The sequence below is a fragment of the Leuresthes tenuis genome, unplaced genomic scaffold, assembly GCF_036924035.1.
Source record: "Leuresthes tenuis unplaced genomic scaffold, fLeuTen1.0.hap1 SCAF_22, whole genome shotgun sequence".
Taxonomy (NCBI): Eukaryota; Metazoa; Chordata; class Actinopteri; order Atheriniformes; family Atherinopsidae; genus Leuresthes; species Leuresthes tenuis.
Window position 1 is genome coordinate 14,151,545 of NW_027325376.1, and position 15,042 is coordinate 14,166,586.

General features: G+C 41.3%; 1 protein-coding gene across 1 annotated transcript; it reads right to left on the reverse strand.

Annotated features, from left to right (window-relative positions):
• Positions 1 to 401: 401 nt before the first annotated feature.
• On the reverse strand, positions 402 to 7,939 carry cnpy3 (canopy FGF signaling regulator 3). Its single transcript, XM_072376524.1, has 6 exons — positions 7,648 to 7,939; positions 6,550 to 6,676; positions 5,173 to 5,269; positions 4,079 to 4,201; positions 3,853 to 3,970; positions 402 to 3,730 (listed from the first exon to the last, which is right to left on the reverse strand). The coding sequence occupies exons 1-6, from the start codon at positions 7,751 to 7,753 to the stop codon at positions 3,462 to 3,464; spliced, it is 840 nt and encodes a 279-aa protein (XP_072232625.1). The 5' UTR covers positions 7,754 to 7,939; the 3' UTR covers positions 402 to 3,461.
• Between the last annotated feature and the right edge of the window lie 7,103 nt (positions 7,940 to 15,042).

A 15,042-nucleotide genomic window follows, 5' to 3' on the forward strand; every position in this document is an offset into this window, starting at 1 on the left:
TGTTAAAAAAAGAATAGTTGATTTGACTTATCTTTATGCTGTCTTAACCCTGAACACCGTTTGTATGCGTCTCATCCGACGTCCCTGAGATTTAACCCGCCCCTCTGTTACCGCTGACCGCATTAAGGGACAAAAGCTACCTTAAACATTTTATTCACAACAGGTGTTGATTTATTTTTATAGTGTTTTTTTGTTATGTAATTTGTTTTTTGACCATTCTATAATTTAATTGCATTTCCTGGCGTTGCTGGGTCGGTTCAGAGCTATAGAGTATACATAAATATACTTGTACATACTCTATAGCTCTGGGTCACAAAGTAACAGTAGGTGAAGCAGATGCCTTTATCTTAATCTTTATTTAAAAAAATTCATATGCATTCAAACAAAGTCCAGTGCAGGGATGGAGAACATACTTTTTTCAGTTTCCTGCCTTAAATGGGATTACTGTAAAACAATCTTGACTACAAAAATGTACGAAAGTACAAAATGCTGCTGCCAGGCACCTAACTAACACCCGTAAACATGACCACATCACACCTGTACTTTACTCCCTCCACTGGCTACCTGTAAATTTAGGACCCAGTTTAAAAACTTATTTGTTTTCAACCCAGTTAATGGCCTTGCACCCCCCAACATAAGTGAAACCCTGAGGCTTCACCAATCTGGCAGAGCTCTCCACGCTGCTGGTCAAAATCGGGTGATGGGGTGACCGATCTTTCGGAGTGGCAGGTCCGATATCTTGGAATACACCGCCCTCTGATTTACGTACCACCACTGACCTACCTCAGTTCAAACCAAATTAAAAACACTTACTTAAACTGGCTTTTCACTGAAGCTGTGGCTCACCTTTTTGTTGTCTTGTGTTATACGTAATCTACTTTTAAATCTATTTCTGGACTTGTGGACTTTGGTCAATCTCTGGTTGTTGTAAGGTGCTATATAAATAAATGTTGATTGACTGACTTTATTGGAATCTCTTTCCAGAGCACCTCTCCTTGCATAAAACCTTAATGTCTACCTCAGGCTTGGATCAGTCTGCCCAATGATGAGATGTAAGGTGGGAAGTTTGTGACAGTCGGATGCAGGTTTTTGATTTTATTGCTACCGGGAATCTAAGGGCCGTCTTTGACAGGTACCAAGAATAACAGGAAACTACATGTTTGACCAGTCTGGGTGTGGGAGTGCGTCCTTCGGACAGTTAAAGGGCAATCACGCATTCTCTCAAAATATAATAATCTAAAAATATTTCTTGAACACAATCGGTTTGAAGGAGCGAGCTCATCATCACAGCCGCAGTATCCCGTTTTCTTTAAGGCACGAAGTACTTTCATATGCCTACTTTACTGGGCTCAAGACTCTTACATCTTAAGTGGAAATTGCTTGTTGGTCTCATTGTGGAGAGTGAATGTGTCCAAAAGGTGGGCTTTGAGTTGTTGTGCTTCACCTTACGATACTTTTGATAATCCAGTAACAATGCTTTTACCCTATATATGTGCAATTGTGACAAGAACTCCTGTGACCTTTAGCTTCCTTTAGGAGATGGAGGCGGGGGGCAGGTTCAGAGCCACTAACCAAAAGGGGACAAAAATGTTTATGCATTTGGCAGACATTTTTCTCCAAAGTGACTCACACTGGTAGGGTAAGGGGGTCTTGCCCAAGAACCCTTACTGGAGGTAGTACCTTTCATGCAGGGGATTTGAACCCAGGTCACCTACATCAAAGGTGGAAGTCTTACCACTGCACACACAAGAGGATTTGAACTTTTACAGCAACGTCTATTAACCTAAGTGTAAAGACAGGAAGTCTGACTCCATCTAGTGGCCTAAAGTGCACATTGCAACGTTATAAGCTTCAGAGGAAAAAATAAATCCCAAAACAGAGTAACTGATGACATTTAGCACATTTAGATCAAGATACTTTAAAGAGCAATTCACCATATAGCTGTGATATCTGCCACGTGTTTATTGATCCACTGATGCGTCTCCTCGTGGTTCCAAAAAAAAGCAACTTCAGTACAACACAGCCAGCATTTGTAGGTCACAATAAAAATCTTGTAAAAACGCACACACACACACACTGGAGAAAATGCAAAAGTCGTACACATGAGCCTTCATCTTCAGCTGAGGATAGCAAACACACACACACACACAAAAAGAAAAAAACACTTTAAATAGCAGCTTTTGTACAGCATGGACAAAAAAAAGAGAAAATAAATGGAAAAAAAAGAAAAAAAGTTGCATTTAACATTAACAAAAAGAAAAATAAGAAACAAATCAAAGTACCTGATGATATAGTTGCTCACAAAGGGGAAAAATCACTAAGAAAACGAGACCTTACTATCAAATTCCTGTAAAACAAATCTATTTTGTATCATTTAATATGATTAAAGATGAGAATCCACTGACACAAACAGACTGACAGGGAATACATAAAGGGGCAAAGCAACTGTCCGTCAAAATCAGTCAAAATAAAAAAGTCACTTCATCATCATGGAATTTATTCATCATTAACGCTGACTCAGTGAACACTTGTCCAACCCAGTGTAACCCAGAGCAACAGCGATGCCATCAAACCTACAACTGCCTGCTCTGCCTCGCTCATGCATGTTAGGAAGCTCCTCCTCAAACACACCGCAGCCGCCCAGCACAACCCCGAAATACACACCAAGTAGAATCGTAACCTTTCAGGTCATGTCAGCAAGAGTAAAAAGCTTCATAAACGCAGAATTTGTGGCAAAGTGGTCCCGCTGAAGCGGTCGCTGCGACAACGCACAGCCAGCTGGATGCCAAAGGTCAACCGTCTCAAGCAAAACACGCACAATTAACCCCAAACAAACTGAGAGATGTCTCAGTAACCCAGCAGAAGGTCAACTCTGGAGAGATCCAGTGTTCAAATTTATGATGAATTTAAATCCCTCTTTAAGTTCATCAATCACGAGTCAAAAATACCCATCAAAATGTACTTATTTTCTCCTCTGGTTTTGGTCTAAAACGCAAAGATATAAAAAGATTGTAATCTTTAGAAACGCAGCAAATTCTCACATTTGAAAAAGTGGACTGACACGACATTCAGCACAAGGTGAAAAACAAGGAGTCTCCGACTACCTTCCAAACTATCTGGCCAACATGCATTTGGATCCGAGGCGGTTCACGAGGTCGTCATGAAAAGAAAAGCTGCCAAAAAACGGCTAAAATAAAGATCGGTGACGAGCCTGTGGCCTGTGCACGGGGGGGTGAAGGTTGTAGAAACGCCATAAACGCTCATTTCTCGCGCTCTGACAAAACTGTAACGTGTTTCCGACCATCGAAACCGGACAGAAAGACAAAAACAAAAAAAAAAAAAGGAAAAACACTTTAAAACTGCGTGTAACAGTTCTCATTTTGCAAACTCAGCGACTTGAACCCCAGCGAAGCAGTCTGGAGCTGTTGTCAAAAGTTAGTTCCGTGTTGCAGAACCCGTCCTCACAGCTCCGTCCTCTGCTCAGAAAGAGGCACCTGCGGTTGGATCTCCTCGTCCGACGTCGCCCCTCCATCCATCTTCTCCACTGGGGCTTTGCCCTTTTTCTTCTTCTTCACCTTCTTCTCCTTCTTCTTCTTGGCCACCTTCTCCCCATCTCCCGCATCCTCTCCCTTGCCCTTCTTCCCGCCCTTCTTCTTTTTCTTCTTCTTCTTGTCCTCGGCGATGGCGGCCGGCTCGCCTTTCTTCTGAGACCAAGACTCGCTCAAGCAGTCTGGAGGGGTGAAACACGAGGAGGGGGGCGGAAGAACAAATCAAAGACAAAAGGAGGTCAATTTAAGCGTAAAGAAGGAGCCGAAGCAGAGGAGAAGAACAGGGGAAAGGAAAAAGCTTTACCTCGGTCCTGTCCTTTGAGAACGTGTTTCTCACACAGATAGGTGGTCAGGTCCTCCTCCTGGCTTCCTTTGTACCAGTCCTCGATCACCTCCTCGTACTGCTCTATCATCACATCACACTGACAACGCAACCAGTGTTAAATACATTTTCCCTTATGTTCATCTAAAAAGAGGAGAGCATTTTTTTTTTTCACGTGGGGGAAAAAAAAAAAAAGGAAATAAATCACCTGTTTTTTAAGGTCGGCCACTTCTGCAGAAGTCTCGTTCCACAGCTCGTAGGGGATGTCCATCACCACGTTCACGCCTTTATTCACCAAGCCGTGAAGGGTGGAGAAGGTCTCCGACATGCCCTGCACACACACACACACACACAGAGCTCAGACTCTGCTGCAACAAAAAAACGACTTCTGGCACAAACAGCTGATGCCTAAAAGGAGAACTCCCAGCAAAAAAGTTTAGTTTAACGAGAAGAAACTGAAACAAACAAAAAAAAAAAAAAGGGCACAACTTTTGTCTTCCTTCTCCAGCTGAAGAATATCCATCGACTACAGAAACTGGTTTTAAATTCGACTTGAAGGCCACATTTTTGCACAGATGAACATTAAAACACTTGACAGGTTAGACGCTGATGAGCAATTTCAATGTAGATAAAAGGTAGCATAACCCAATAAAATCCCACTGAGTGCACTTCAGCCTTGAGTGAGCTGTGTGTTTTTACTGCGGTTTGGATCTTCTATACTTCTTATGCACTCCTGAAAACCTCAGAAAGACATTCTGCCGCAGACCCAGCCCACTTTCTTTTAGGCTCCTAATTAGGGCCCCTGGCCTTTGTGCTCCTACCGTGCTCCTCAGGTGCCCCTCAGGACTCTCAAGTGGTTCGTCTGCTGTCGCTTACTTTCCTCCATCCTGATTAGATTCAGAAGCTTCCTCTTTTTTTCTGGTACAAAACCCAATTCAGCTACGATGGCAGAGCATCAAACAAGAGGACGCGGGTTAATTAGTGTGTTCTTTTATTAAAAAAAAGAGTCTAACTGCACTGTTGTGTGGCATCTTAACTGCTTCTACGTGAGGGGAATTCTTCAGAAAGTCTGAATGGGTCAAAGGAGCCACAATGCGCCTCCAACCGAAAGCTGCGCCGTGCGTCACTGAAGCTTTAATCAGCGTTAATGTTTTTTTGCTTTTATGTTTGAGACATTATTTCCCTTCTGTTCTCTGCTCAATCCCGAGCAAACCAAATCATACATGTTGATAAAGACTAAAGTTTGGTCTTCGACCCGCAGCTGGACACAAGAAAACAAACCCAGGGCACTCCCAGACTGACCTTGGCAAAGCGGTTGCTGCCGGTCCTCTCTTTGTGCAGATTGTACTCCAGCAGCCTCTGACACACATTCTCGACGACCTCGATGAATCGGAGATCGCTGCAGTCGGACACAGAGGTTCAGAGAGTCAGCGGGTTGCACAGCGAAAGCCTCGGTGAGGCGCAGAGAAATGTGAGAGTCACAAAGTTCCGTCTCTTATCACGGACCGACCATCAAGTTGCTTTAGTCCGACCCTCTGCTCCTCAGTGACTCTTCAGTGTTTAATGTTTTAATGATGCTTACCAACGCCTACCAGCGTGTAAAAACACTGAATCTGGTCAATAAAGGAGCTTGGACCGTACATTAAACACATTCCTCAGTTCAACAACTACATTTTGAGGCTCTAATTGGATCTGGAAATGGGAAAAACTCGTTATTCTGACAAGTCACACAGGCCTGCAGTTCATCCTCTGTTTGTATAAATACCAACTGGAGATGAAACAGGGTTGGGGGTGTAGCAAATAAAGCAACTTCTGATAACAGGAACAGTTATGGCAAAGGTTCTGTGGTGGTCAAGGAAATAGATTTTTGTTTTTTAGCAAATTCTCTTTAGGCCACGACATCTTATGGGATGTTCAGGGCCATCTTATGGGATGTTCAGGGCCATCTTATGGGATGTTCAGGGCCATCTTATGGGATGTTCAGGGCCACACAGAAGACTCGAGCCGCCCCTCGTTTCCTATTGATTTTGCTTCCTGGAATCTCTTTAAGTGGGCAATAGTTGAGCAATAGTTCTCCAGGCTTTCTGAAGATCTTTCAAAGTTTTTCAATGGACATTGGCTGCCCCCATCCCCCCCACTAGTTTTCAGTCCAGTCCTTGTGCTCGATCATTTTCAGAGGAATGTGTTGCCACCTAACACTGACCTGTGAATCATGTCATGTTGACAGAGACCGGAACAAAAGGCAGCCAACATCCAAAGAGGAGCTTTGAAATTCACTCAGACTACTTTAAATCAGGCTGTTATATATAGATGGGGGGGGGGGGGGCATCAAGAGTTAACTGAGATCAACAAAACAATTGGTACGTCTGCTCTACGACTGCTGCAAAGTGAAAAAAAAACAACATATTTCAACAGTTATGGGCCCCCTCACACTAAGCCGCGTTATCTCACACACTGGCAGCAGCTCAGTGTGTTCTATAATAAGCTGCTGCACAGGAACTGAACCCAACCAAGTTCCTGTCCCCTGCTGCCTCCTCTGTGACAGAAAGACCCAGAATCAGGCAGGCGTGCAGTCACACTTTCATTTCTGCAGTCAGTTCAGCCGTGCCTCTGATGTAAAGGCACCACAAAAACAAGAGATTCCCCCCACAACACTCCACAAAACACGCTCCAACTTACGACTTGACGTATTGAACCGGCGGCGCCCCCTTGCCGTCTATGAAGTTGTAGGTCCTGTCGATGACCGCTTTGGTCTTGCCCGTCTCCTGGAAGGCCGACTTCATCTCGATACTGACAAACTTACAGACTGGAGAGGGGAGCAGGGAAAAAGACAACACAACACACCCTCTATGATACTGTCGGCAGATTTTTAAGCTCGCTCAAATGTGCGGTGACACAGGGGAGAGCGAAATGTCCACGTTTGGTACGCATCTGAGCCAAAGCTCAGGGATCATGGTGTGTATTCAGGTCAACATAAAAAAAATTGGAGAGGTGTAAAGACAAAAGATCAATTCGCAATCGCTAACGACTCTAACCAAAGATTCTATGTCAATAACGGTCGTAACTAGAAATTACTTAAATAATCAAATCATTTCTGGCTTATTGTCTATTTAAATAATTTAGTCTCAAAACAATAGACAAAGACAAATGTCTGGCTAAGGTTTCCTGAGCCTTTAAAAAGCTATAAAATACATCATTCTGGGCTACTTGGCTCCACTAGTTTCTTACACATATTCATTTATGACAGGCACATTTCCTCTTGTTTCTCATGTGTAGTGTATATATACGTACATATGTTTGTTCATCACTTTGGCTGTTAAACTGCTCTAGTTAGCTGAACTTCCTCCGTGTGGATACTTTTTAAAATCCACACAATCAGAGTGGTAAAGATAAATTGCGAGTGGTGCTTTTTAATAACATTTCCAGAGCAAATGTGTCATGTCGCAAGCTAAATGAATACAACTCCAACAGCTTGCTGTGTTACTTGAAATCTACTACAAATCCCTAACAATTGCATTGCACATTTGGTGATGTTTTGTCCAACAAAACATCCATTATGATGCTGCTGACATTTAGCTGCTACAGCTTCAAATAGAAAGATTAAAACGAAACAGTTGGGCTCTCACTAAACCGTGAGCCTTAGGCCTGTTATCACTGTGAACCAGCGGCCTGCGAGATTACAAAGGCGAGCTTTGGTTACTCATCCTGATGTGGGACTCCTGATGCATCTTTACGTACCCAGTTCAGATAACTATTGCTGCTAAACTTCACAGTTACCTTCACATTTGTTGGGAAGATGAACCCACTCATCGTCTCCTTCCTTCTTAGCAGCTCCGGCCACCGAAATAATCAACAAAAATGACAAATTTACCAATAAATTCATATCGTCTGCCGAGTACGCCTCTTTGTCTTACTATAAAAGCAATACAAACTACTAAAATCTACCAAAGATAACCGTTATTTCCCAGTTTTCACATCCCCCTTTGGACCTACACAGGTGCTAAATCTAAAAAAGCTCACTTCCGCTATGGGCGTTACGCACAACACATTTCGGACCAATCAACGACGAAGAAGTGGCAACTACTGGATCTGTGAGTGGCAGAGAAAAGCCAGAGGAAAGAAAAGAGGTATCACTCTGCGCCTTTTTTTTACGATACAGCTCAAATGAGAGATTTCTTTCTTTCTAAATTTGCATTTGACACATCCAGTAAAAGAGGTGAATAAAATACTGAATAAGATTAAATATTCTGTTTCACTCGCCTATTTTTGAGGGATACTTTGATTAAAATTCCTTTGTTTTGAAAGGAACTGGAAGGATGGTGACTGACTGTCTTTTATTTCTGTAATTGGGTAAACAAGTGAGAAAACTGTATATTTACACAATAATGGACTGCCTCCAAACTAAACTTTGTACACTTTCAATATATGAACAGAGAACCACTATAGCAAAATACTGACAGTGAAAACAGTAAAATGACAGAAAAAATCTGAGTGCACTCGTTTAATTTAGCAACATTTCTTGAAATGTTGTAAACTTCATCTCCAATACTTATTCTGGTTATATGCTTCATATATGTATATATGATTTCCGTGTATCTTTTTCTGTTGACAATAGTGACATAAATGAGTCTGCTACCACGTAAAACTTTTTAAACTGAGTAAATGAGAAAGCCTTTTGATAAGGAGGGACTCCTCTTAACTTTAGACCGTCTTTGGACATAGTTTTAACAAGTGCCTTGCAATGTTTAATCACATCCAGCAGAGGGAGCCATGCACAAAATCAAACACACAAGACTTCTGACTGGTTACGTAACACTGAATGCGTCTGTCTGTCTGATAGATGCTGCGTTGCATGTGTACCCAGATAATTGGAGAAAATAATGTTTCTTATGCGGTTCTGGCACTTCATAGCGTGTGTTGCCACGGTGCATGTGCAGACATTTGATTGGTTCAGGGTCACTAGACCTGACTTTTGTTAGCTAATGGCCTGACACCAGCGGCACATAATATACATTAGTGGAATAATATATTTGTACCCCTAGGAGCTTTTTCTCCCCACTTTGTTTTTACCTGGTAAATCACCTGTTCAAAGTGATGGCATCTGTGATGTCATAAGGCACCATCCCTTTCACCATTCATAATCATTTGATTTATACCATTACTCACCACCGAGCTTTGAATTTTTTGCATTTCCCAGTAAAACTAATAATTAATCAACCAAAACCCAAGTTCCTACTTGTATCCATCAAACTTATAGACCACATCCCTTCTCTTCACCTAATGACAAAAACATAAAAATGTTCTTTTGGGCAAAAAAACCCAAATCTGCTATTCCAGATCAGTGAGTCATGTGGAATTAAACTTATATATAAAAGAGTAGTTTCAGAAGGAACACTAAACCAGAATCCAACTTTATATTTACAGTCATTCACTTCAACTTTACATGACATTACTCACTTAAAAGATGATGGTAGAAAATAACTGATCCGTGGATCCGGGAATGAAAACGTATGAGTTTGTCAGTGAAATATTCCGCCAACGAAGAACATGTTGTCAGAGAGATGGATCTCAGGTGCTGCAGCACATGGAGTGTCTTACCTGTGCTGTCTGCAGCCACCTTGATCCTGTGAGGCTTTAATACCAAGTGACTAAGTGAAGTTCTCCTGCGCCAGCATGAATTGCTTCAGGACTGTCGTGCATCACGCCAAACCAGGACTGAGCAGTGCTGCATAAAAGACTAATGCACCCAGTGATTTTGTGGGTTTAAAGAGTAAAACTAACAATGTAAATCAATAAAACTTACCAGATACAATAACCTGCCATACGGCACACAATGCAAAGGAATCATAAAGTTAAATCATGTCTTACAAAAGAGAAAGAATACCTAAATAAATAAAATTAGAGACATAAATAGAAGTGTTACAATGGAGGGAGTAAATGTTTCCACACGTAGTTGTGTGACCATCCACTGCTAAAAGTTGTCAGATGGCAACATATCTTTGTGTATTTGGGTTTGAGCAGCCTCAATCCGTAAAAATAACAAAAGAGTCCTACATTTTATCTGCTAACCTCATCCATTCACAAGTTAGAGCAAACTATGGACTGTGGATAATGTGTTGGATAGGTCTGAAAGATAGATCCGACACTTGTTTAGTTTGTGGGACTTTTGAAGAGAAAGCATGACTTAATTGAGTATTGAAATAGTTTAAATGAACAATACATTTGTACATGCACACATTCACCCTGAAATATACTCTCTGCATTCCTGAATTTGAGGGTGTGTGTGTGTGTGAGAGAGAGAGAGAGATTTTCACAGCGAGATAAGAGCATTTCTCAGTTCAATAATAGTCCCGTTTTTCTGAGAGGTGCTTCAGTGTACTGCTGCCTGCCAAAAGGACAGCCAGCTTCTCATTCCACTGTGCACACACACACACACACACGCAGATCACTGTGTCTCATAGCAGAACTTGACACCGAGTTGGTGGAGGGGAGGTTGATGTAGAGAGAGAAAGAAAGAGTGAGATGAAAGCTGGTTTTATTCAGCGCTGCAGCCCACACAACAGGCAAACCAGGGCTTTGTTGAAAAACTCTCTCCCATGCTCTCCTTTTCAGCAGTTCCTTGAATATAATAACAGCATTCAGTTTATATAGCAGGTTGTTGAAAAGCTCCCAGCTTAAAAAAAAAGGGCATTCTGTATCTGTTTAAACAAATAAGCACTCGAACACATGAAGACAAACATTAAACTGACACGCCGACATGATCTCAAAAGCGAACTTTGACTAGAGGTCGTGTAGTTGAACAAAAAGGCTTTCATTCTGCCTGCTGCTCTTCTCAGTTTGGATTTTTTGCAAGCCAAACAAAAAAGTTTGCCAATTTAGTTTAGGTTTTTATCAAGTTCACATAAAAGTGTTGGTTTTGGGAAAATTCTGGCAAACACTGGCTCTGGTAGACCCGTTGGTCATGGCACATGTTTGCAAAAGTTCAGTTTTTTATTCAAATGTAGCACAAATTTGAACCAACATTAGTCCTCGCTATAAATTGCAAATGAACACGTTTTTCCACGCACTGCTGCTGTGTAAATAAAGCATGTTCACACTCTGTCGGCACTGAAAGGATCCTTGGCACACATTAAACAGCAGAAGGAAACATAAAGTTTCAGTTTTCTACAGGCTGGATAAAAATAGCTGATTAAACAGCATACCTCGTTCTCATCAAACATGGAGTATTAACATGATGAAGCGAACTATTTCCAACCTGATCGAGAGCTTTTCTGTTTTCGTACCTAAACCAGCTGCTGTGCCTAAACTTAACCACGTAGTTGTGTTGCTTAACCCTGACCAGCAAATTACGTTCCCTCAACCTAGCAAGAAAGTTGTATTTGCTTCGACCTACTTTCAACATTAGAAACATAATGATTTAGAAAGTCTTACAATCATTCTTGAGTAAACAATGTTCCAAGAGATGGAAATTTCATCATGTAACTGCAGACGATTGCTCCAGTTTGTGCTGAATGAGCCGCCTCAATGCTTAAAGGACATAAAATTCTCATGAACTGGAAAACCAAGATGGCTGTTGGATGGAAAAATGTGTCAGTTTATAAATAAAAAAAAAGCATCCTCCAAATAGATCACAAGCAGACGAAATCAACTGCATGTTGGTGGAGTCCACAGCCATCTGTCTGCTATTCTGCCGACAGGAAAGAGAGTGACGCTGCATTTAAAGCACCTTTAGAAGTGGGAAGTCGAAACTTCAGATCACACCATGAGATTAAACAGGAAAAACCACAGCTTTGCTTTGTTCACTGCAATGAAGACACAAGTATTTAAAAAAATGTTGCTGTTTAATGACAATTTGATTCCAATAAACAAAACGCAGTTTTCAAGGAGTTCATTTTATTATCCTCATTTAAACAAATCAGTTCGAAAGAAAATGTCAGTAAGAAGCAGTTTATAACATATGTGAGCAGATTCCGATAGATGGGAGGCAAAGTTAATCATGTTGAGTTATACAGTTTAATATTGTGGACAACATGCACTGGTCCCACGTGCAGGGGCAAAAAAAAAACAAGGCAACTAAAGTTCATAGTTGGAAAATTGCATATCTTAAAGGTTTCCTGTAAGTAGATTGAGCCACACTTTAAATATTGAGACTTAAGTAAAATCAGTTCAGCTTGACCGTATGAGAAAAGACGTTTCAGACATTTTTCAGTCCCTGATGTCTCTCAGATGTGACAGATCACATGACCTTCTCATACCAAAAGTAAAGGAGACAAGTAAAGGATACCAATCAAAGAAACAGTCCGATCACAAAGAAACTTTTCTAAGGATGCCTTTATTAAAGAGTCAACAACGTGCGCTAGCCGTCCGCTTCTAGAAAAATAACACAGTCATCATACATTCATCCATGTGGAAATCCATAAAAACAAAGAAAAACAAGGACAGTTTTTTATTCTTAAAGCTAAAAATCCCTTTAGAAAGTGAGAGGGGAACCTGAAGGATGCCGTGTACTGTGTATGTACTGTGTGTGAGTGGTACTGCGTGTGTGTGTGTGTGTGTGCATGTGCAAATGTGGCTGTGTGATGAACAGAAGAGTCAAAGTTTTTCGGCCCTTTTTCTTAAATAAATGGTGGATATGATTTTTTTTTTTTTTTACAACCCTGGAGGGAAAGAAAAGTGATGGTGATAGGTGGAAGTTCACATTTAGATGCGTGGATTTGGATTTATACTCTAACTATAGTGCAAAATCAATAATTCATTACTTTTAGATCTGTTACAGACAGACACTGACGTTTGTGGCTCTTTTCTTTCTCTCTCTTTTCCTGAATCAGTTGTGATGTCAGCAGCTCAAACGTTGAACTAAGCTTTGGAGCCTGTGCCAGAGCTGGTGTAATTATAGCCATGACCTGAAAAACATGACTACATACTGTGGTAAAACTAGTCAGAAAGATTAGTCAGAACAGCTGTGGTTGTTCATTGTGGGGTATTTGTGTTTTATATGACACAAGTTGAGGTGTCGACAACATAGAAATAGCTCAAAAATAATAAAACAAAATAACATAGGTGCAAATCTGCTGCTTATTAGAACCATACAGTACCAAAATAAATGGATAGGTGAGCCAAACTTTACTGCGTGAATGGAGGTGGATGGTGAAGAGTTCACAACTTGGTCATGAATATGGAGAAAACAAGAGATGGTAATTGACTTCAGAAAAGCTGACAAACACCCTCACACACCACTGACCACCAGCCGCGTCACTCTGGAGAGACTCTTTAGGTTAGCAGTTCCTCTCCCATTCTGGAGACTCAGGGAGGCAGGTCTCCCCACTTTTTATCTCACCACCTACCACTGGGGCGCCACTGAAAGCAACCTAACCTACGACTTCACCTCCTTGAATGTTAGTTAATGAGACAAAGCAGCTCAACAGGACGATGAAGACAGACAAGAGAATCACTGATACCTCTCACCCTTTGCTGATGGGAGAGCTGCATACAACGCCGTGCTCGCTGAGATGCGGTACTCTGAGACCCTCACCTCTCTTTTTCACCGCCTGTTTGTCCCTGCATTCATATGACATTATGTACATTTGGCATTATTGTTGTCATTAACTTGTGTTTCTCTGTCTCAGCAGGTATCCTTTGAATGGTGTTATGGTGTGTGTTTCTGTCCTCTCAAACCCCAGCTGTTCGAGGCGGGCGGCCACCCTTCCTGAGTCTGGTTCTGCCAGAGGTTTCTTCCTGTTAAAAGGAATTAGTTTCTCTCCACAGTCGCCTCAGGCATGCTCAGGACGGAAAATTGGACCGAAGAGAAGTTTCAGGTGCAATCTGTTAGTTTCCTTTGCCAGGAAATTGTTTTGTGACTCCGTACGTATGACTTGGACTAATTTAGAATTTAATTAGTTGGATTTGACTGGATTACGATTAAAATAAATTGGCTTGAATTTGGACTGTATTACTGAAGTGCCTTGAGATGACATTTGCAGTGATTTGGTGCTATATAAATAAAACTGAATTGAAAATGAATTGTTTTCCCTCTGAAACCCTGAAGAGGCACCCAGATGCACCAGGCTGCAGAAAAGCTTTTTCCATCGTCAGTCAGGACTATAAATGGACTGTCAGCCCATCCATTCACATAAATTTGTATGCATTCATTTTATAGCACTTTACCAATGCGCTGCTGTTGTGTTTACTGTTTTTAGCTGCGTTTCATTCAATGTTATACTGCTTGGTGCAGACTGCTCTAGAAAAATGTTTAATTTCTCTCGTGTATGTGAATATTTAGCAAAATAGGCCTTGATTGATAAGTGTTGTGGGGGAGGAGTGACATCTTGTACAATGATTAGCCTGTTGCTACTGCAACCAGACCTCAGAGAAGTGGAAGAAACTGGATGGATGAATGAATGAGTGAGTGAGTGGCAAGACTAATTTCAAAGTAATCCGTTTCAGTGGGAAGTCTCCAGGTGTCAGCCCTGTATTCTATAAAATGAAGATAACCAACACTTTCTGAAAGGTTCTATTTTAGGGCAAGCTATGATGTTTTCATGTCCTTAACTAAGTTGTTAAGCTGCTTGACCTTAATTGAGTGGAAAACAAAGTGGAAACAAACAAAGAGAAGTTTCAAAGAAAAAATACTGGTCTGTAAAGGTGAGCTATAACTGACCAGAACACAAGATGAAGTCAGGTCTTTTGCCATCCTCCTTCAGACCACCTCTATCTCCTCCGACGTTAATATTATTGCGTTTACTTCTTAAAATTATGCACTGCTTCATCTAGACTGTGTGTATGTGCTGGGTGGCTGTAGCTCAAGAGGAAGAACAGCCGTGTGCCAATGTGTTGTTTGACTTCCTGGACCAAAACTAGAGGTGTCCTTGGGTAAGACACTGAACCTCACATTGCCTGCCGATGCATCCATTGGTGTGTTAGTGTGTGTGATGAATGTGACTTGTATCATAAAAAGCGTTTTGAGTGGTCAACTAGACTAGAAAAAGTGCTATATAGGTACAATCCATTCAACATGAACCTTTTTATACAGGTGTTTCTGTGGGGAATACAAATTTGAAAACTGGAGTCAGAAAAAACAAATCAATAGATTTGGTTTCTAACAGTTTGTGGGGTTGGACAAAACATTATGACATTATGACATTAAACTGTAAAGCCCTTTTCATTCTGCATCAA